Genomic DNA, 24,384 nt, shown 5'->3' with positions numbered 1-24,384 from the left:
CTTTCACCTCTTAACCTCAATCTCTACAAAACTGTAGAAAATATTACCTCTCCTATTACTTAAAAGTAGTTATTGCATCTTAAACATACAAAACTATCATCTACATATTTTTTTTGTTCTTGTGCGAACAACATTCTCTTAATTTTCTTTTAGTGCATATTTTAAAAAATGACTCAAAGTTGAGCAAATTTTTGTATATTACACACTTAAGAAATTGTGCAGTATGTACCCTGTAAGAAAATTATTGATCAAATTAGGTACAAAGTACCGGCACTTTGGGTACGTCATCCATAAAATATATTTTTACTGTAAAATATTATACCGTAATTATTGGTATAAGAAAGCTATCTTATAAATTTCTAAAAAAAATTTTTTTCACTCTAACTTCAATAATACCTGAAACCCAAACTTTGTTACAGCAGTGGAATTCAAGCTTCCTTATTCCAAGCTATGATTATTCATATAAAGCCAGTTAACTAAACGTAGTAAGTTTAAGTAATGCACATTATTATTCAAACTCATTTACTGCATAATAGTTCGTATTTAAAATTTTTAGGAACAGTAATTGCAATTTTTTTCCATAATCTGTTGCCGCAATCAACCCAGTTACAAATATATAGAGCTACCCTGCTGATTTGAGAATGCCGCAATATACCCGGAAATGCCAATCAAAGGGGGTCAAATGAAAATAAATCTTGACTTTCATTTGTTCATCAAAGCAAGTGCTTGTCTATCAAACGGGGACTTATCACTTCTGTAGAGTGCTCCCAACTCTGAAATATGGGTCATAAAAATAGACAATTTTTCAGCACAAAATAACATTTGAAAATTTATTTTCAAATAAGAAAACTTGGTTATTATTTTAAATTATTTATGGCTTTATATTCTCCAAACAATTAATAAAAAATTAACTAGGACTATACAAAAAGAAAATAAGCTGGTAAAATAATCGTACTCTATGGTAAATACATTTCTGGTAGTATATATGTATATATAATTCAGGTAATAAAAATTAAGATATACGATATTTAAACCAGTACTTTTGGTAATGTTTACTCTCATATGGTAATGGTTTACCGTAAATTCTGGTTTTCAAAGCTGTACTTCTTATTACTATACATTTAGTAAAAAATACAAAACTGAAAAGCAAATTGAGCCGAATAGGTTTTAATACCATACTCTAAGGCATCATGATAATATTACCAAATTTTACCACATTTACTAAACTTTTTCACATATTAAAAAAACATATTTTATTGTCCATTTTAACAAGCGCTTCGGTAAAAATTATCAGTCGAAATGTGGATTGACGGTCAACTATTGTTAGGGTTAATATAGTGATAAATTCTGCTTGTAGCGGTCATAAAAAAAATTGAAACTTTTGATTCCAACCGTTTTAAATGTGATCCTGATCCAATTCAAATCTGAATTATGTTGCTAGCATGGAAGATATCAAAATTTCGACTGACGATAAATTCTCATTGACGATATTATTACGATAAAATCTGCTTGCAGCAGTTAAGAAATGATGTGACTTCATCCTGCTCAGAGCTCCAATTGAAATATGAGTTCACTAGCTAATCAGAAAATGGTCGAAATTTTGATTAGCGGTATATTCCCATTAGCGACATTAACGGCATAAATTCTGCTTGTAGCGGCCAAGAAACTTATTATTTCATCCTGCTCTGAGCTACAATTAAAATATGAGTTCTCTAGCTTGTCTGAAAATAATCAAGATTTCGACTGGCGATAAATTCTGTTTGTAGTGGTCAAGAAATTATTGAAACTTGTGATTTCATCCTGTTCATAGCAACAAATAAATGTAGGTTCACTAGCTGGCCAGAAACTGGTCAAACTTTCGACTGCCGATAAATTCTCATTTTGCGATATTGCGAAGACGAATTTTGCTTGTAACAGTCAAGAAACGATTGAAACTTGTGGCTTTATCCTGCTCAGAGCTCCAATTAAAATATGGGCTCACTGATTTGTTGGAAAATAGTCATTGATTGGCGATAAATTCCATAAATTATGGCAATAAATTCTATTTGTTGCAGTCAGGAAACGGTTGAAACTGCATTGCCATAAAGCACGGTGCATCAGTAGAGATTTGCGTGAGCCTAGTAAGTTTGAAATTGAACGGAATTTAGATTACAGAGATCCCCCATCACAGACACGAAAGCCAGTTCACAAACTTGTTATTTTTGTTTTGCTTGAGGATTTTTATTTGATAATTTAATGCGTATTTTGTTATAACTTTATGGAGAATTCTGATGGAAGGGGTTGCAAGTAATTAACCATAATTTTTCTAAATTTAAAAATGAAATAAAAATCTTTTTGGAGAGGGGGGATGTAATATAGAATTTCTCATACGAGTCATTCTATATTAACTGGTAAGCTTAAAACATATGTTTCTTATCAAGTTTAAGATGTAGAAGTCGGTCTCTCACAAAGAGCCGTAAAAAGTCAAGATGAACCAGATAAGGCCAGATAAAAGATTATTTTCTGAAGTTAATGGGCAATAATTCGTCGATGAAGATAGTCCCAGAAAGTTCCCACCGTCAGAGTGGCGAGATACCTTTAGCGAATAAAAACCTTTAAATTTTATAAATTGAATGACGTTTCATTGAGATAAGAAGATCCTTGCAACCACGCCCTCTCAGAATCTCACTTTAAAAGCTCAGGACAGGCAAAATTGCGTGTCTTTTTCATATTTTCAATGGCTAGATAAAGCTGGGCCAAATCCAAACAATCCCTGCAAAGGGGGAAACCTGATGTAAATATCCCACGCATAATGTTTGCAATACTCCATCTAACGAAATAAAATGCCTTTTTAACAGAAACCGCCTAAGTCTCTTCAATTATCTAGCCTTTAAAGACATAACATTACATATATATATATATATATATATATATATATATATATATATATATATATATATATATATATATATATATATATATATATATATATATATATATATATATATATATATATATATATATATATATATATATATATATATATATATATATATATATATATATATAACGGAACATATCTTCAGGCGCAAGTATAAAAATAAATAAAATGTAATATTTATGAAGGGTAAACCAAAACACGAACTAAAAATACAATACACCTGAAATCGTGATTGTGATTCCGGAAATGACGTGAATTATGAAACAAACCAATGAAAATGAGATTGCACGCCGGTTTTTCGACCAGGTGAATTTCCTCGATAACATCGCACTTCGCTTGAGTGCCTTGTTTATTGTTTGATGTTTCTGTAAGGAGATGCTGAAGCAACGTTCCTCTTACTAACAATCACAAATATTTTGGGATTTAGAAGCTTTGCGCAACTGTTTTCAAGGTAAAAAAATTTTTTTATTTCGAATTATTACTTTTCTTAATTTTTGTTATAAGTGCATGAAGAATATAGAATATTTTTTTTTTTTAATATATATAGTTCAAAGAACGGGTTACAATGTTTAAGTAACAATACAAATCCATTTGTAAATACTGTAAGAAGTTCCTACATTTCCTTAACCAAGAAGTCGTAAACATAGTTTGGATTAAGAAACTTTGCGCAATGGTTTTTAAGATGGAATTTTTTTATTTTAGATTAATTGGAATCGCAATAGTATTTTTCCAGATTTTAGCGTAAATGTGTCATAAATATATTATAGCTTTTTATTAAATATATTAAAATGAACGTGTTATAAACACTGAGGAAAATTGGTTTTAATTTCTCGTAACTAAAAATCGTAATTATCTTGGATTACTTCAGAATAAAGTGATTTTTAAGTTATTATTTTTCTTAATTTTTGTATTCAAAAAATAACGAGTATTTTTTTTTAATAAATATATTTAAACGAAAAAATTATAACGTCTTAGCAAGAATATAAGTACATTTGAAATCTTTGTGAGATTGTTTCATTTCCTCCTAAATAATTTGGATAATGAAGCTTTGCACAATAATTAAGGTAAAATGTTTTACTTCAGATTAATATAGTGTATAATATTTTAGTTTTTGAATTAAAAATGTATATAAATATAGATAAATTAACAAAGAATAGTTGGATTAATAAAGAATCGTCGCAAAAATTATATAGTTGAATAAATATCGTTGCATTCCTGCTGCCTGTAGAGCGACCCGCATGGTATTTTTTCTTAAAAAGTTTGATTCTCAAACTAACTACCGAATGTTCATTTGTTTATTGCAGTTTATTTATTGTACTTTTTGCTATACATCTTAGTAATTCACGTTTATAAGTCTTATAGTCTTTGTGAGGTGAAACAAAACGCAGCATTAAGGAGAACACAAGACACCCGCTGTCTTTGCGATTTTTTAACGTGGAGAAATATATTCAAGTAGTTGTTGTTGTTGTAGTTCATTTACGTGGCACTAGAGTTGCACAATGGGCTATTGGCGACGGTCTGGGAAACATCCCTGAGGATGATCCGAAGACATGCCATCGCAATTTTGATCCTCTGCTGAGGGGATGGCACCCCCTCTTCAGTAGCCCGATATATATTCAAAAAGAAAAGTTACTATGTTTTAAAAGAATACAATTACTACATATAAAAACACCGTGTGAAATTGTTGCAATATTTATTATGCTTCATATTTATTCTCATAACTTAATCTTGTCCAGGGAAACGAATGCAATTAAGCATAACTGAAAATATAATAACTATAGAAGTCATAAAAGCAATATTTTAGTTAAACCATCATTGGTTTCCATAAAAAGCATATATTATATCTTTTTTATTGCTTATGTTTTTATTGCTTATGTTTTTATATTTCATGACTAATTCTCATAATTTTGAAAACTGTAATTAAATAATAAATTAAAAATTAAAAACTAACTAGACATGCAGATAATATTTTAGTTAAAAAAATACAATTGATAAGTAATATATTAATTCATGAAAAGCCCGCCTTTTAATATGGCTTAACCCTCTATTGTGTTTCACTATTAGTTTCGTATAGCTTTATACTTGTATCATAAAACAGATGAATTCATGACTAAAAAATAATATCAAATTAAATATAAAAATAATATTTTAAATAAACTATATAATAATATTATCGTTTTTTATCAAGATTTTTAACAGTTCTATCTAGTTGCTTGATATCGATTGAACCAAAACATTTAAATTATCCCAACAAGTTTAAGCAATTTCATTAAAGTAAATCAATAATGCAAGCGAAAAGCAAATTATAACTCTCTTTATATAAATTTGTTATTATTACGTATAGAAATTAAAATGAAGTAATTACACAGTTATATTCTATACATTTCAATTAACTCGAAACTTAGTATATAGATTAAGTATACAGAAGTATATTTTATTTGTAATTAAATATTTAGCATTTTTTATGCAATTATGGAATTTGCAATTTTACCAAGGTTTTCAAAATAGGAAAAATAAACGGATTAATAATTAAAGTTTATTCTTTTTATCATCACATGTATGCAAAATCACAGGATGCATTTGGAAATCAAATCTTCCTGTCTTACAGTTTGTTTATTATGTCTGGGTCGAGTAGAAGTTATTTCATAAATTTTCATAAATATAATATTAATAAAGAATTATTAGCATTATATTAAAGAATAATAATGTTTTACTGAAATGGGCATAATTTTATAAGTTATTCCCCCAAAGCCTTTCCGAGTGACATTTATTAATAGATTAATATTCGAAATACTATAACTAATAAAGTAGTAAAAATATATTAAATAATCAAAAGGAAATAAATTATTAATTTATATTAACATCCATAGAAATTTTATTAAATCATAAATTAAACTCAAAGCTCTTACAATCATAATATCATGCTTACAATATGATTAAAAAGTAGGCTCTAAAAGCTCTTTCTCTATAAATAATCAATAAATTTCGAACCGCTTTCTCTAAACTTGCTATAACCATAATAATAGGGGCTTGCTTATAAATCACGTATTTGTATCTTTCCGTTTATTTACTGCAGTATTTCTTGACCATGAGATATTTATTTCATAAATAATTGTTGGAAGACATCTAAATATAAAAAATTATTCAAATTGATACTGATAATAAATTCGAAAAATAGATTGATTACTTAAAAGGAAACAAATTTATATTAAAACTTTGAATAACTAACTGTAACGATAGTTTTGTTAAATCATAGAATATTCTCTAAGTACTCTCGTAAAACACGTGCTCTATAAATTATTATAATATTTCGAATCTCTTTCTCCAAAATTATAATAGCAATTTATATTCTTAGAACAATTTAAGATGTCTAATAAAGCATAACTTTGTAACTTAACCTTTATATATATGACAGGAGTAGCAGTTATATTTATGTATGTCCCCCAAAACATTGTTGGGGATGTTTAGTTTACAAAAGTATAAATTACTTAAAATATCACAGGGAAACAAATTTTTTGTTGCATTTAGGCAAGCACTGGATATTGCCTAATTCTGGTGTGGGAGCCATGTTGGCTCAGGGGATAGACTATTCACCTTCCAATGAGGTTAACCGGGTTCGAATCCCAGCGCTGGCTGGTCTATACGAATTCCACACGCGGCTCGCATAGGCCACAGTACTGACGTAAAATATCCTCAGTGGTAGACGGATCATGGGTTAGAAACCCCTTACCGTCAGGCTAACCATGCGTGGTTTTCCTCGTGGTTTTCCTCTCCATGTAACGCAAATGCGGGTTAGTTCCATCAAAGAGTTTTCCACGAAGAAAAATTTCTCTCAATAGTTGATCCTGGAGTTATCTTGTCTTCTGGATTGGGTTCAAAGTTACAAGACTACGGAGTTGAACATTAGTAGTAGTAAACCCAAGATTGAGTCAGCTGTTCAACTACGGTTGTAAAATGAAATATTATTTTGGGTGTGGGGATTTTCAATCCGAAATTCGTTATACTCCAAAAGCTACAGATTTTTTAAAATCTTTTTTTTTTTTACCTTTTGTCGAAATGCACAAGTTTAAAAACGATATGTAGTTTGTCTAAAGTACGAACTCCCCTAGCCATTCGTCTGGACCCACGGCGGTGAAGTAGTGGTGTGGGGTTATTGCGTAGAACAGGTTTTGGCTAAGAGTTGGCGAGAGAAATGGAATCTTTTTCTTCGGTCTATTGTTTCTTCGGTCTCACTGAAATGCACTATTATTGTTTCCATAGCAGCAGGCGGCCTCAGACATTGGGGGGGGGGGTTGGAGTTCTTACCGTAGACAAACTGTATCTAACACGAGGGCGCGTAGATGTTGCGACAAAATTACTAGGGTAGTTAGGGTGTATTTCCAGCATTAAAATTGCATAGGACAACATGCCCGGAAATATCCTCGTTTGCGACTAGGAGCACTTTCCATTTATGAACTATACAGATGCACATAAATTCATTCATAACACTCCTAGCGGCATATAACGACATTTCCAGGCATGAGAGTCAATGCGATTTTAATTCCGATGATGTACTGTTACTCCCCTAGAAGTAAATCACAACTTTTATGCCACCCCCAGTTTTATATAATGTTTTTAAGCTTGCACATTTCAACAAAAAATAGACTAAAAATACCATTTAATAAAAACTGGAGCTTGGAAAGAAAAACCGATTGCAGATTTGAAATCAGTCATACAAAAAAGTTTCTATGATCTTTTTTTAAAAAATCTCATGCAACCGAGGAAAAAAAATTGTCCCCCAGTGTAATAGGAATAAATTAATTAGTCAAAATGAAATGAATAATTGAAATTAAACTGATAAAAAATATCAGAAACAACTTATACATTTAATTTCCTTCAATAGCTTCATTTGCAGCTAATACACGAGTAAACGATCTTTCCCTGTGATTAAAACACCAGCAACGTTTCTGTCAAGCGGAAAAAAATGCGGCATTAATACTATCTCTATTCTCATGCTTATTAATACATCTGGTTTGTAAGTCGTTAGTTAGTAACCTTGGCAACTTCATTTTTTTTTCCTGCTCTGTTTAAAAGGAAAGCAGAATGGCGGATTTAGAAGTTATGCTATGGAGAAGAGCTACTCGATTTCTACAAGGTGAACAACAATATAATGGGAAGGAAGAAAAAACAATTCTATAAAATAAAAGCTATTTGAAGATTTTTATCTTCTACTCGTCAATGACAGTTTTGTTTAAGGAAACAGGCATACGAAATGTGCGGTTTTAGTGGAGAAAAGCTCACTGTCTGATTTTAATTATGTCTGGTCTTTTATTGACGCGTGAATGTAACATCTAATTGCTATAAAATATTTTCAATTGCAAAACACACATATATATATATATATATATATAAGTTCAAAATGTAGAGTGCTCCTCACACTATTGTATTAATATATTTTGCTTTGGGGCCGTTCAAAAAGTACGTACACAAAAATGGAGAAATTTTAAACCCCTCCCCCCCCTTCGTACATTACCGTACATAAGGTCTTACTCCCCCCCCCTTAGAGTACGTACATTTTATTAGTCTACCCCCCTTTTTCATAAAAATTAAAATAATTATGTTTCAAATAAAATTAAATATTTACTTAAGGAGGGTGTAGGATAAAGTCAAATTTAAATTTGGTGTATGTTTATAAAGTACGTACTTAGTATAATACCTCCCCCCCTCCCCATCATACAAAACCGTACATAATAGCAAATCCCCTCCCCCCCTTCGGGATGTACGTACTTTTTGAACGGCCCCTTTGGCTTTATAGATACAATATCAGAAAGCACTCTTTTTTGCGGATATAATCGTGTAGGCTGATGAAAAGATTATATCTTTTTTTTCCGGTTTCTTAAATAAAATTTCATCCTTTTTTTTTAAACTGTTGTTTGTTATTTTTTTTACTTATTATTCCCCCCCCCCTTTTTTTTTTCATTTTTCTATAATTTTTCTTTGTTTTATTCTACATTTTGAACTTATGTAATGAGTTCTGTTTACTTGCAGCTTAAGCGCAATAAATGAAACTTATTGTTTCTCTTAACTTTCTTCGTGTTTTCTTGTATTTATATATATATGGGCTGCAGAAAAGATTATATCTTTTTTTTCCGGCTTTTTTTCCGGTTTTTTAATTAAAATTTCATAATTTTTTTTTTTTTTAAATAATATGTTGTTTGTTATTTTTTTACTTATTATTTCCCACCCCCTTTTTTTCATATGTCTTTAATTTTTCTTTGTTTTATTCCTCATTTTGAACTTATATATATATATATATATATATATATATATATATATAAAGACAAAAAAGATTAAAAATAACTAGAGAGTATCAAAGAAAATTAAGAAAAATAAGAACAAGTTTCATTAACTGCGCATAAGCTGCAAGTATATACAGTGCGGATTAAGCGCAGCGGGGCCCTAGACCATTCAAATTTTTGTGGCCCTTAGATTAATTTTTTTTTCTCGTATATTTTTTATTTATTCAAATATAAAAGTATTTATGTATATTTTTCATTTAAGAAAGCACATTTGAAATAAAAATAAGCAATAATAAATTAATTCTACTTTATTTTGCTAAATTAGAACTAAAAAATAATCATAACATTTTGAAAAAAAATTGAAATTTATTAACATTTTACAAAATCAACGCTACTATAAAATTGGTACTCAAAAATCTTTTTTTTCCGCTCTTGTGATCAATAAACTCATCATTAATGTTATCAAAATTAATTTCACGGAGAACATCTTAATTTTTTAAAACTTATTTTCAAAAAATCCATTTTAAGGGGGCCCCTAATCATTGGGGGGCCCAGGCCATGGCCTAGTCTGGCCTAAGGAATAATCCGGCACTGAGTATATAGAACCCATATAATAAGTTCAAAATTAATGAAAATAATAAATATAACATAATGAAGATTAATAACCATAAAGATAATAGATTAATAAACATAATAAAAATTAATAGAAAGAGAAAAAGAAAAACTATTGAAATAAAATATTTTTTTAAATATTTAAAAGCAATTTTGTTATATATATACAACCATGGCGATTATTTGAATTGAGGAGTATGCATACAGGGACCCTACTATGATAGTCATCTGATTTTTTATTGCAATTTTGATTGATATAAAGCTTTTGCCCTTGTCCTAAAGAAATGTGGTGGCTGCTGACCCCCTTTTCCATTTCATCTATTAGATAAATACAAAGTAAAAATGAAACTCTGTTATAACTATATTTTAAAAGATGTAACTAGTGAAGATTATTCAGAGTTACAGAGAGAGAAAAGGAAGACTAAGCGATTTACCATGTGGTTTTGGTACGCATGAACCTATTTAGAGATTAGCGTAAGAATTAAACAATGAAAAAGAGCATTTTCTTCAAGTTCTGTCCAAAATATTAAAAAAAAAGTTCGTAGCGAGCAAGGAGTGGAGCCCCTGACTAACAAGCTATTAATTGGCTAACTCTTTCGTAGTTTTAAAGTTATAGATAGCTGTACGAAGTCGAAAATTCGATATTTTAATTGATTTTCATTGATCAGATCTAAATATGCAGAATAATGAAGAAAATAGTATTCCTTTTTAAGAAGTTGCTGTAGTGGGTTCAGAATAGAGAGAAGTCCGCAAGGGTTTAAAAAGTGATTAAAAACAATTTCGTTAAAATAGAAGTTAAATTGCGAAATATTTCTGAAATTTAAGTTACTATATTCATACTCAAATTATTTTGTTTTTCTTTGATTTGTGTTGTTCTGTTGTTAACTTAAGTAGTGTTTTCTAAATTTAAGGCGGCTACCATCACAATGCGCTTAACTAAAATTTTATAATAAATTTTTAAAATAATCAATAATAAAATTTTATCACATACATTGACTCAGATTGATTTGATAGGTAATTTTTATATTATTGATTCTTTTTGTCAATATTTCTTCAGCTAAACAGTTGAATAAACAGTATTTTTCGTTTTATTACATTTAAGTACAACATGATGATCTCCTTAAAAGACGAAAAAGGAATAACTTAAAAGGAATAACTTAATAAAACTTGTAAAAGGAATAACTTAAAAATATGCTTGAAGGAAAAATATTTTTTGTAGTATCTATCTCTCAATAATAAGCAAACTTGTAATTACTCTAATTTTTTACTTAAAAAATAGGATTGCACAAACCTTTACGATCGACTTAGATATTATTTAACCTTTAGGACATAGAAATAGCTATTGCCATATTTCAGTGTTATTGTTTTAAACTAAATGTTATTGTTTCTAACTAAATGTTGTTGTTTTCTCCGGAGCGGCAGAATAGAAGTTTTAAAGTTAAGTCTTATATTTAAAACTCGATTTCTCTGGCACTATTCGATCGATATCGTTAAAATTTTGTGTTTATAGCTATATAAAATTACATTCTTTAAATTTAAATAAAAATTTGTATGCCTCAGAATTCAAAAACTTTTCGGTTGTAATTGAATATTTAATTATAAATAAATACTAATTAAAAATAAATAATAATAAGTAAATAAAATTAAATAAGTAAAATTAAATAAATAAAATTAAATAAGTAAAATTAAATAAATAAAATTAAATAAATAAAATTAAATAAATAAAATTAAATAAATAGTGAATAATTATTGAAAAATTATTTTTTGCGTGGAATTATCTTTGGATCAACCAATTTGATATCATATACTAAAAAATTTTGATTCTCTTAAAAATTTCACGTGATGTAGCGGAATACGCAAATTGTAAAATTAACATTAATAGGTCAAAACTATTGACCGCTCTCTTGACTAAAGTTTGTGGACCATATTTCCCAAATTGCAGTTTCCCTCCTTATTTCAAATATTGAAAATCCAAATGCGTCGAGAAAAGAGGTATGCTTATTCAGAAAAAGTACGTTTTTGCGTTTATACGTTTTTTTGTACATTTCTCAATTATCTCTCGCATACAAGTTATCATAAAATTACATTAACCTAATGTTAGTTCCAATTGTTTGCGTAATTTAACATAACTATTTAAGAGAATCTTAACATTTGTAAACACAATTGTAAAACTTCAATGACAGTTTCAATGTGAAAAATACTTTTTTTTAAATTTTCTTTGTTACATTTTATTACTTTGTTACATCAATTCTAAAATTATCAATAAATTTTTGAATTGTAAGGTATACAAAATTTTGCTTCATTTAAAAATGTTTCAGTAACAAAATAAAAATTCTAACGGAATCGGTTCTTGATAAATAACAATTAAAAAATTCGACTTTTTAAAATATTTCATTTCTCTGAAAGTGTTAGATCCGATTTTTCTCGAATTTTGTACTTTACCATTTAAAATTACGGAGTTTAAAATATATTAAAAACTTGTACACCTAACTGCTAAAAAATTTTCAACCGTTATTAAATGAATTAATAATCAATTTTCAAAAAAAAAATTCAGTTTTGGACAACATTTGTGTGCTAAAGCTTTTCTTATTGGCATAAAATGTTTCATAGGTTTGGCAAAATTCATCAATAAAAAGTCAATTTATCAGTAACCATAATTTCCAGATTGCCACTTCCTATACCCTATTTTGAGGAGTAAAAATGAAAACATTTCGAAAACTTCATGTTTATTCAGGAAAATTGTATTTAAGTGTCTGATTACTTACGAAATATCATTTACACGAATTAAATAGCATATTTGAGGCCATTACCCTTAAATTGTAAAGATTGCCTGTTAGTACGATATAATACGATCACTAAATCAAAAGTTATTAAGGTGTTCCGAATAAAATGATCATTATCATTGGCACTACAGCCTGCAGTGAGCCTTGGCCTTTACTGGAACATTTTTCCACGCCGTTCTCCTTGAATTCGCGTTAATGAAGACTCAAGGTATAGAGCGCTCACCTCCCACTGAGTTGAGCCAGGTTCAGATCCCACCAATGGCAGATAGATACGAATTCCACACCCGGCTCTCACCAACCACAGGGCTGATGTAAAATATCCTCATTAGTTGACGGATCATGGGTTAGAGTTTCCTTGCCGTCAGGCTAACCGTGATATGTTTTTCTGGTTTTTCCTCTTCATGTAACGCAAATGCGGGTTAGTTTCATCGAAAAGTCCTCCACGAAGGCAAATCACTGCCAATGCTTGGTTCCAGTGGCGTACGCAAGGGAGGGGTTTAGGAGTTTAAACACCCCCCTTGAGCTCAGACAAAATGGCAAAAATAAAAATTTTAGTAAAAATTATGCGAGCTATTATTTTTTAAGACTATATATTTTTATGTGCCTTATGCCTACTTTTTTTTCTCATGATATTTCTCGGAATACCGAAAAAACATTTACTATAATAGGGTTGTACTTTTGAAACCAAAATCACGTGATATATATATATTTGCTGTTCTTGGATCTTTAGGATGTCAAAAAGCAAGAATTTAACAATTTTTAATTACTTTGAGAAAAAATCACGACCTGAACTTAGTGAGGTGACAGCATCTAATACCAATGTAAGTTTTTCCGTTGTACAGAAATGTGATACTTCCGTTGAAGAAAACGTTTCTAGCATAACAAAATCTGATGAATATGAAAGCCGCCCTCAAAGTGTTACTTCCCACCCTTATGACATTGGACTTTTTTCAGAAAATATTACATTATGCTCTTAAACTTAAAAAATCAAATCAAAATTTAACTAAACAATGTTGTTTAAATAAAAAGTCAAAATTATCTAGCTGTCTAAATTAGGGAAATAATAGTGCTTTATTACAGACTCGAATTTCTCTTAGTAGTTTCAGAAAATTATGAACACCCCCTTGAAAAAATTCTGCGTACGCCACTGCTTGGTTCAACAGTTTCCTTGTCTTCTGGATTGGGTTTAAAATTACAAAGTTACGGCGATGAACATCGGTAGTTGTAAGCTCAATATTGAGCTGGCTGTTCCACGACCGTTGTAAAATAAAATAAAAAATGAAATGTTTCCATCGAAGTCTATATTTATTAATATATCTTTTTTTAGCAAATAAAAAATATCATTAATTTATTTTGCCAACTTATCTATTCATATAAGAAATTCTTTATTCATTAGAGCCATTTTTTAGGAAATCAAATTCATCGTTATAGAGCTAAAATTAACCGTTTTAAAAGATAACATTTTTATAAAGGTGATTATAGAGATAAATGCTGACATTGATCCACATTTTGGTGAAATGGCCAATTGCGGAAGTTCAAGGGAGACCATTTCTCTATTCTTAAAGTTCAAGGACACGTAAAAGCGCTCTGCAGAAGCGCAGAAACCGTTACTCTAGGTTTCAACATCACATCATTTCAAAATGACACTATTTTTAATCCAGGCTCAAATCAGATTTCTTTGGAATGGCGATGTTGTGATTTTGTTGTTGAGTTAATAAATCTTCCCTTTTATTAAACGTAATAGTAGAGTTTTCTTAATTATTTAATTCGAAGTTCTTAGAGTTTTATTTGAGGTCATTTTTAATTTTGTATTTTTTGACACGGACCTTAAAAATTTTAAAAAATGATGATGATCGATACAATTGCAATCACCTCTTAATATTACTCTTTAAAATAAAATCTGTCTATAACTTTGATATAAACTTTGCCCACCGGACCTCTAAAAATTAAAATGATGTCTTAAAATAAATAAACGTTCATTACACTTAACGTAAATTTATTACCCCTTTTTAATTTTTAAGTTATGGGAAATTTCTGTGTAAGTATGGTAGATTTTTGAAACGTGCTGTAGGCTACCCAAAAATAGCAGAAGAATTTTTCTTTTGTTAGAAGGAAGACAAAGGGGCTAGTGGTCACACACACGCATCAGCATCGCAAGGTTCCAATTTTAGAGGGGAATGAAATTAAATTAAGCAGTCAAAATAGTTTTCTGAATTTCACATATAAGAAGAAGAAAAAATTCTTAAATGTACTAAAAACCTGAAGAAAAAATTATAATTTTAAACTCTTTCTTTTATTTTGAACTTTAAAGAATTTAAATAGATGATAAGTTGCGAAATTTTTTATTTATTTGTCTGAAATATTGAGAGTTTTCGTGTGTTTCAAATTATTGAAAGAAACATACACCCACCGCACCGCCTATGACGTACATGCACACATGTTCAATTTATAAATATAAGAGATTAATATTGCAGGCAGAAAATAAAGTGAACTACTTTTTTCACTTATCTCTACTGATACCAGAAATCAGTAAAGAAGTCTTCCTTTTTTACATCATTGTTGTACAGCATTCCTCACATTCCATCAAATTTATTCCCCACAAAAAAAAAATGAAAAAAAATGTCGCAATAGCAGAAGTTTGGGAATTTTTAGTTCGTTATAAACATACAATTTTCGTGTATAATGCTGCACTCGTTATATCGAGTTTTTACTGTACTATTGGCTGCAAATATTTAATAATACATGTATACCAAATTGCTCCTAATAATAAATATAGGAATTTTAATGCTCTAAGAAAATTAATCTGCTAATTGTGTTTTTCAAATATTTATTTTATTTATTTATTTTTTTCAAAATGCAATTGTTACTTTAAGACAAGTTTTAAGGTATTCTTTCAAGTAAAGACATAGGTACCGTTTTTTTTTTTTTTTTTTTCAATTTTACTGGATGATTGTTCTTAGTGGAAGCAAAATGTATGCTTAAATATTTATTTTTCGACATAATAATGTATAACATAATAATTATTTTAAATAATAATAATTTTAAACACCGCGACACGTAACTCAAAAGCATACTATAATGTGCTTCCTATAGTTGAAAGAACTTTGAATTTTTTTTAATTTTAGTTTTTCAAAATTGTTAGGTGTTAATGATAAACAGTCATGTTATGAATTTTTTGAAACTCTTGGTTTGCAAGTGACTTAATGTGTGGGTGCATCATGATATCGCATGAAGCAACCAGACATCAAGTAGAAGTGATTTTGTATTGATGCATAATTTAACCCAAATTTTAATATACGTGCTTTTAAAATTTTATTGGTATTTCTAGCCAACCAACATTAGTTACATTTGTGTTTAATTGATAAGCTGAATTACTTCGTAAACAATTTTTTTCTTTAGAATTGTGGCATAGAACACACGGGGAATTTTTTTTTTTAAATTTAAGTACAATAAATAAGCATGTACTACACAAATGATAGTCTTACAAATTGCAGCAAATTTATAACAAAAAAAGCGCCTTATTTCATTAAGCTTTTTATTAACTAAACAATCTTTAAGCAATTTTATTACGAATTGCTCGAAAGTACTTTGATTTCAATTTTAATTCTTTTTTTTCATTTTTGTTAATTTTTTTGACACAAATATAACTTTATTGGGAACAAAAACGAACACATAAATACAAAGAATATATATTCGTCGCCAAGAGGAAAATCCTGTCCAAGCGACAAAGAAAGATAATACAATAAATTTAAAATAGAAATTTTAATAAAAAGAAAAGGGGGGGATATTACAATTATAAATTATTTTGCTCATCATAAGACATCATATTTCAAGAGATACTCGCGATACTGTCTAAGTTCTCTATGTATTGAACTTGAATGATATTTTAAAATCTCTCTGACATCCATTTAATCACACAAACTATCGTAAGAATGAATTTGGAACATTTCAGCAAAGTAGGCTGCAGGAATATATAAAATTTATTTCCATCTCTGTCATGTGATAGGTTACAAAATTCACACCGATGCTCCATAACGTGCTGTACTACTTCCTCACGTGCCATAACTTGAGTATCGTATGCTATTGCTCGTAAAAGGAAAGCTCCGTCACGAATAATGGGATACCTGTGAGTGACATAGTTTGAGTATCTCGATTCTGATTGGTTCTTGAAATGGTGAATTTACTTACGTTAGCAAATGTTCTTCCTATTCTATTTCGAGTAAGTCAAGCTCGCAAGTATCAATTGATCAAGCAATCAAAGTGACTCATTCTTTCACAAAGATTTCAGTTCGTTCATTATATATTTCTTACTTAAGGCACGAAGCCATGTAGAACATAAACAAACTAATTATGTATGGAGGTTGACAGACATAAAAAGCAAAAGTATATCATGGTTATAATAAAATACATAAATAAATAATAAATGTAAGTTAGATAAAAGATGCAGACGAGAAAGAATAATATTTTAACAAATTCGACGAGTGATACGGCTTTGTATTTAATTAAATACACGTTAATTAACGTTCTAACAACGTGTAGAAACTTAGATCGACTTTAACAAGGCCATCTTGTTTATAAGCGATCAGCTGATGCCGAGGTCATAGATCACGAGCCTGTGTATCAGTGATCGTCACCTTCTCGAGCTGCAATTACCCAATCGTTACCAGTACACTGTACCATAGCACCGTTTATGTTTAAAATTGCTGCAGCCAATTTAGAAAGGATCAAATATAAATCTAGGTAATTATTTCAAAACTAAGCTTTTATTTCTATAAATATACAAAATTATTCTACATAAATACTGATTTACGCATGACTAACTATTCAACACTACTTAAACGATCACTTAAAACTACCTAACAAAATGAATAAAACTAAATACTCAACGTCTAACTATTTATTTGACATAACTTAAATTATTACACCAGACAACCTAACCTAACAAAATAAATCTAAACAAATACTTAGTGTATATTTAGTTGTTTAGCACTACTTAAATATAGACAACCTTACAAAATGAATCTAAACAAATGCTAAACGTATAACCAATTATTTAACATTACTTAAACTGTCGCTTAAGATAATCTTACGAAATAAATTATAATAGATAACTGTAGTGTTGCCGAGAATAATACTCGCGTTTTTTATGCCATGTAAAAGAAATAAATATATAGACAATAGAAAATGTTAAAAAAGGTTATAGAATAATTTCACAACTAAAATTTAAAGTTTTAAATTAAGAAATTTATTGGAAATTTAATTCAAAAATTTATTTTAAATTAGTTTTCATTATTATTACTGTTTTATTTTACTTATTTATTTTTTTAAAAAATCCCTACTAAAATTAACCATTCCCTGTTTTATTTTTCCATTTCAAAAAATTTCCTTTTCCTATTTACATGTCATTTTCTCAAAGAAAATGCAACAGTAAGTCCTCTCGTGGACAACTTTCAGATCTTTAGATATTAAAAGTAATTGTATAATTTAATGTGTTCTCCTACAATCTAAAAGCTATATTTTGTATCTTAATTTTAGTAAAATGCGATTGTATTTTTAAAAAAATAATGAATGTCGTTAAGTTTTACTGACGTCTCCACAAAATTGAAAACATTCTTTCTGTGCATATTGTAATTATTTTCATAGTTATTTTCCTTTATAATTTGAAGTCAAATTCAAATTATGTTTACCAGAGTTGTCAGTTAGGAATCAAACATCAAAAAAATGTTTTGTATATAAAAATAAGATTCGTAAAAATCCAACCAAAACTAAAATTATCGCAAAGTAGCCGGTGAGATATCGTAAATAAACAAACGTAAAAAGTTCATGCTCTTACGCACTCCTGAATAAATTGATAAAATCGTTTCATCCACTTCTGAATGTTTCGTCATTTTCCCCCCCGTTCTCGAATAGAATTATAAGGCTTCTAAATTCATTAAGATTATGTTCTAATATTGCAAATTTAACCATAAAAAAATTTTTAACCTGAAATTTTTTTTTGCTTTTAATAAATAAGTATATATAAATCTCTCTTAAGTTATTTGTTTTCAGAAAATAAGCAATGTGATTTAGCACTTTGAGGGACCCTTTAAATACATTTTCTTTTTCTGTTGGTGACATTTTAAAAATTAATCATTTATCACCTCAAATTTTTATTTAAAATACTGATATAATTGTATTTTTTTTTCCCCTTCAAATTTCATTTTTATAAACGAATAACTTTATATTTTTTCCTTCCCCCCCCCCCCTTTCAAACATTGCTGTATAGTTTGATTTTTTTGAGCGTAGAATAAGTCCTTACTAACTTAGTATTTAAAAAAAAAAGAAAAAAAAAATCTCATTTTCTTTATAGTAATTGCTAAGAAGAACGTTATACTGCTAAAAATGTTAACAAATTTTCGGTCTATTTACGTCGTTATAACTATCACAACTTAAAACAGATTTTTTTTTTTATCACCTGATGATAGGTTAGTAAAATACAATATTTAAATCTATTAGGGAAGCAGGAATGAAGCAAAACTTATAAGTGGAAAACATTTTATAAATCACCGTTCTTTGTATCACAATTTTTTCTAATTTCAAAACTACTGCTTCTGTGGGAATAAGTAAAATAAATCACATTGAGACTGTAAGTAGTAGATTGTGCTTATTTACAATTTACTTCTTTCCAACAATTTTATTTATGTCATTACTTTCATAAAAAAAATAATTAGCAAGCGTTTAATACATCAATCATATTTCAATTTTTCAAAAAAAATAACTGCAAAAATTTAGATTGGGTTTTTTTTTCGCGTAAAGAAACAAAACAGTAAATTTGGATTATCGATTGTTTTTGGAATTTATTTGAAGATTCCAAGTTCACTTTTAATTTTCAGAGGAAACCTTGAACTTGGAAGTTTTTTGCTGCTTTCGCCTTGCTTTGAGGCTATCTATTAAGAGTTCGGTAATACACTTTTTTTCCAACTGTCAGAACTGTTTTCAGTTTATCGTTCGCAAAATACACATTATTATTATTTTCACGCAACTATTTGAACTCAGTCCATTCATTCTGTTCATTACGATTTAAGATAACATAAAACTGACTTCGACTGTCATGTGATTGCACCGGACGTTCTTTCATTATCAATCATCAATAACTGATTAAACTATCAGACAGAAGAGGGGTGGGATGAAATGTGAACTATGTTCCTTAAAATTTGCTTATTGATTGCCTTCATTTAAATAATGAATTAGATTAGATTAAAATTGTTTAGAAGCGGAAGTAACTGTTCCATTCTGCTGAGTAACGTTGTTAGATTGCGGTGTAAAATACATAATTCTAATGTACGTATACATTTACATATTTACTGACATTCGTAATTTTATAAATGTAGTTAATATAAAGATATCTGTAAGAAACTAAACTCATCCCATCTGTTTTTCATGTATATATTTACCAACCTTTGTTTATTTTCATTTTGCTTTGAAAGTTATCAATTTATATCATGCGTTTTTTAATTTTTTTATTGCTCTATCATTCATAAATTTATATAAATAAATAAAAAACCTAGGAAGTTTTATTATTGTGCATTTAATATTAAGTTCTAGTGTATTTGTAATTCATTTTTGAAAGAATTTTGTCTCTATTATTTCGTAATTCAAAGTTTTAAAAAGTATTCTATGTTAACTTTTTAATTCCTTGAACAAAAAAAAACAACTCTAATAGATAATTCTTTGTGTTTAATTGATTTTATTTAATTTAGACTTATTAATTAATTTAATGAGTAAATTGCTAACTTGTGATTAATTTTATATTTCTTAATGATTAAAATAATTAATTTTTTAAAATTTTTTATTTGTTTGTTCAAGCATTAATATTATTTTATGTTAATGCTTATGTTATGTTATTTTATGTTAATGCTTAAACCAGAAAAATATTTTCAAACTAAAATACTGTTTACGTTCTAATAAAAAATTGCATTGGTGTATATTACTATTTTATTTTTACATAAGTTACATAATTTGTAATCTCTAATGTGATGTTGAAATTTGGTAAAAAATTAATAGGATGCAACATTTGTCTGAGCACCTTGTATAAAAATATTTTGTATTCTTCATGAATTCAACTACTAATTTGTTACCTTTTATTCACTATTTTATTTATTTCTTTTCCAGATCAGTTGGTCCTCCAGTATTAAAGTAAAATGGCCAGTGCTGAATATATAAAGGTAAGCTTACATGTTTGAGCATAATATTCTTATATAATTTTGATTATATTGATTGAAAAATGCTATGAACTACTTATAAATTTGAATTGTAGAATGTAGTGTTTTTATTTATTGAAAATTGTAGAAATTTTTAATTATAATATTTTTAATTATAAATATTTTAATTATAAATATTTTTTTTTTTATAAATTTTTATAATAATTTCCAAATGTGATGTGCTTATTTTCCTTCATGTTTTTGGTTTAATAATCACATTCTGCTTTATTAATACATTCGTACTCCTCATTTACTAAATCTTCTATTAACAAAGAAAGTTTTTTAACAAATTTTTGTTTAATCTATTTTATCTTTCAGGTTTTAACGCGGGCACGAAATGCATTTAAAGGCGGAGTTACTAAAAATGTTGCTTTTCGTATTCAACAGTTGAAAAACATGTACAGAATGTTAGAAGAAAATGAAAAGCCGATTGCAGCTGCTCTTGCACATGACTTGGGAAAGGTTTTAAATCATTTATATATTCCACTTCCTCTGAGTTTGTATTTTTACAAAATTTTAGGTACCAATACAAAAATTGATTTTTTCTAACCTTGGATTTTTTTTTAATTTATTTAATTTTTTTTTTTTTTTGAACTTTAAAATTATGGTGTTCATTGTCTTATTAAAAAATATATTTCATCATATTCAATTCTTTTGCTTGCAATTTCAACTCAATAATTTGTCAATATGTTTAGTTGTATGTAAAGAGTTTTAGTTCATTTTAATTAGACATTTCTTAACCAGGTTAATTTGTGTGTTGAATTACATTATTTGTTAATGAATATATTATGTTTGTACCCAAGACAAGGATGTGTCATTTTCAATACATGAAATTTAATTAATCATTCTTGTATATTTCTGAAAAGTAACAGCTTTTATTTTGTTGATCATTTACCTTTATTTGACTAAAAGAAAAAATTGCCTTTGTCCTAAAATATTTCTAGTATTCAAATGCGAATCATATTACTTGATTTCATGACAAACCCATTTGATATACAGACTGTTTATCTAAGAAAATTAATCTAAATAATCATAACTATTTATTATTTGTTAAAATCAATTGCTTATTATGAATAATAATTAGTTAGAATCAGGGTTGGTAGAATTCATGATTTTTTTAAAGTTAAATCAGATTTTTTTTTAATATTTACCAGCAAAATCATCTTCGAAAATATATTAAAAGTACTGAATATTATTTAAAAACAATACTATGTCTAAAATAAAAGATATTTCTAATTAAAATTGCTTAATTACTCGAAACGAATCACTTAATAAATAAAATTACAATTATATTTGTTCAAATTAAGCATCCTAAAGTATAAAAGACAGGGAGGAAATTTGTTAGTTAGATATCCAATGAAGAGTAAATTAGTTTAGATAAAAATACATTAAGAATAATGAAATTCTTTTAGCAGAACAAGCCTTTTTTCGATATTGCTAAACACTAACTACTTAATATATTTTAACAGCATAACATAAAACTGTGTATAGTTGAAATATGTTTATTGCTAGCAGATTATTTTATTTACAGCTAATGGAAAATTATAATTTAACAGTTTAATGTTACTGTTATCCACTTACGGTCTCTAATTTTATCTGTTTTTTAATCTAATAGTTTACAATTTAAAATATAATAATTTACATTAGGGGTGCACAACCTTTTTGAATGAGGGGCCGCTCGCTCAGCAGTTAGATTAACGAAGGGCCGCTGGCATATTTAGTCATGTTGGCAACAAATATGCTAATTTTAATGTAAACATTAGTGTTGTAAGCACTAAATATTTTTATTAGTAAACTTAATAACATATTTTCAGAAAATGAAATACTTTTAATTATTTGAATTTATTTAAAACAAAAACAACAAATTCTTATTTAAAAAAAAAATCTTTTTCCATTTTTCACAATAATTAATTTATCAAATATATATATACATAAATATTGGAGGGGATGCCGACCGGCCTGTGTAGGGGGCAGGGAACTGTCCTTGCATCAGAAAGGTTCTGGGTTCGAATCCTGGGCAAGGCATGGATGTTTCTTTCTCTCTATCTGTGTTCTATGTCCTTTCTCATTTATGTGTGAATGTGACCCGCCCTATAAACGGGATGTGGTAGTGTGACGTGGGCGACGCTGCTCCACCGCCGTGGCTTCGACACGGGTGCCCACTGTGTAACGAAAAGAGAGTTAGCAGTTCTGGCACTTTCTGTGACCAATGGACAATAGTTCCAAGTGCCCTCCATTAAAAAAAAATAATAAATAAAAAATATTGGAGGGGATATAAATTCTAACCAAAAAAAAGCTTACAGAATGAAATTTTAAAAGTATACACATTTTATATACAGTAGAAGTCCGATAATCCAGCACGTTCGAAACCGGCTCGGTGCTGGACTACTGAAAATTCCGGTCTATCGGGCGGTAATTATAAGAACATATAATGTATGTACACATACTGTAAAACATATTTCACTTAGATTTAAAAAACTCACGATGTCTCTTTGTTTTCTTGACTTTTGGCTTTTAGTATAAAATTTATTTCTAATGATATGGAAATCAATAATTTCTGAAGCACTGTAGCTAGTACTAGCCTCAACAAAAGAGATAGTGATTCTGCAGCTTCTGCCCAGCTGATTTTTTCCTTTTCTTCCGTTTCGGCATCTGAGTCACTTTCTTCAAGATTTTGAGTAGGCTGAGTGTTCACTACAATGCTGATAATGTCCTCATCGGTTAGTTCTTGTTCAACAGGCTCTTCTCGTCGATTAGAAGCCACTCCTATACCTCATCTTCAGGCAGGGTTTTCAAGGGATTGTCAGCACTTCTAACGACATCCAAAACTTTGGTCAGAGCGTCTTGATGGTTTTCTTCCTCATCAGTCTGTAGAGTTAGGTCAGATCCAGGGCTTGAAGCTGGCCAAAGTTTTCTCCTGCATTTTTGGAGTGTTGTATTTTTTACCTGGTTCCAAGACAGTGTAATAGCATAGACGGCATCTTTTACTGTAAACTTTTTTTGAAAATCAGTCACGTCACAGTCGGCATTTAACAGGCCTTGAATAAAAGACCTTCTATAAAAGCTTTTAAAATTTTGAATAACCCCTTGGTCCATGGGTTGAATCAAAGATGTTACGTTAGGTGGGAGCAGAGTAGCAACAATATTTCCAGAAACTAACTCATCTACTGGCAGGTGGGCTTTGCAACTGTCCAAAAGAAGGATGGCTTTAGTATCCTCTGGTAGACCAAGGCTTTTGAAGGATTCCTTGACCTCAGACACAAAGTGGTGAAAAAACCAGTCTTTAAAAAGGGCGGCAGTCATCCACGCATTTGATTGAGCATCGTATTGGACAGACAAGTGTGTAACATTCTTAAGAGCCCTGGGTTTTGCAGATTTACCTATCACAAAAGGGGTCACTCGGTGGTTTCCAGATGCATTAGCACATAGCAAAACGGTTAATCTGTCCTTGTTTTTTTTAAAACCCTTGGCTGCTTTTTCTCCTCCCCCAGCTAGTGTAGATGTTCGTAAACATCGCCACAATAGCCCTGTTTCATCAGCATTGTAAATCT

The 24,384-nt window shown here is 29.0% G+C and overlaps 1 protein-coding gene across 2 annotated transcripts in view; it reads left to right on the top strand.

Moving 5' to 3' along the window:
* Positions 1 to 3,212: 3,212 nt before the first annotated feature.
* The window catches only part of LOC107450259 (aldehyde dehydrogenase, dimeric NADP-preferring), a 46,503-nt gene continuing 25,331 nt past the window's right edge, over positions 3,213 to 24,384 (top strand). The window contains exons 1-3 of one of the 2 annotated variants that reach the window (XM_087159745.1): positions 3,213 to 3,371; positions 20,745 to 20,797; positions 21,152 to 21,295. In XM_087159745.1, coding sequence (XP_087015871.1) covers positions 20,774 to 20,797; positions 21,152 to 21,295 — 168 coding nt within the window. In that variant the 5' untranslated portion in view covers positions 3,213 to 3,371; positions 20,745 to 20,773. Of the gene's footprint in view, positions 3,372 to 19,209; positions 19,914 to 20,744; positions 20,798 to 21,151; positions 21,296 to 24,384 lie in introns of those variants that run through there. The other variant, XM_087159741.1, reaches the window with a different exon arrangement.

Source organism: Parasteatoda tepidariorum, chromosome 1 (assembly GCF_982258835.1).
Source record: "Parasteatoda tepidariorum strain Cologne lab strain chromosome 1, Ptep-v5.0, whole genome shotgun sequence".
Classification (NCBI taxonomy): domain Eukaryota; kingdom Metazoa; phylum Arthropoda; class Arachnida; order Araneae; family Theridiidae; genus Parasteatoda; species Parasteatoda tepidariorum.
This window is presented reverse-complemented; position numbering and strand designations above follow the sequence as displayed.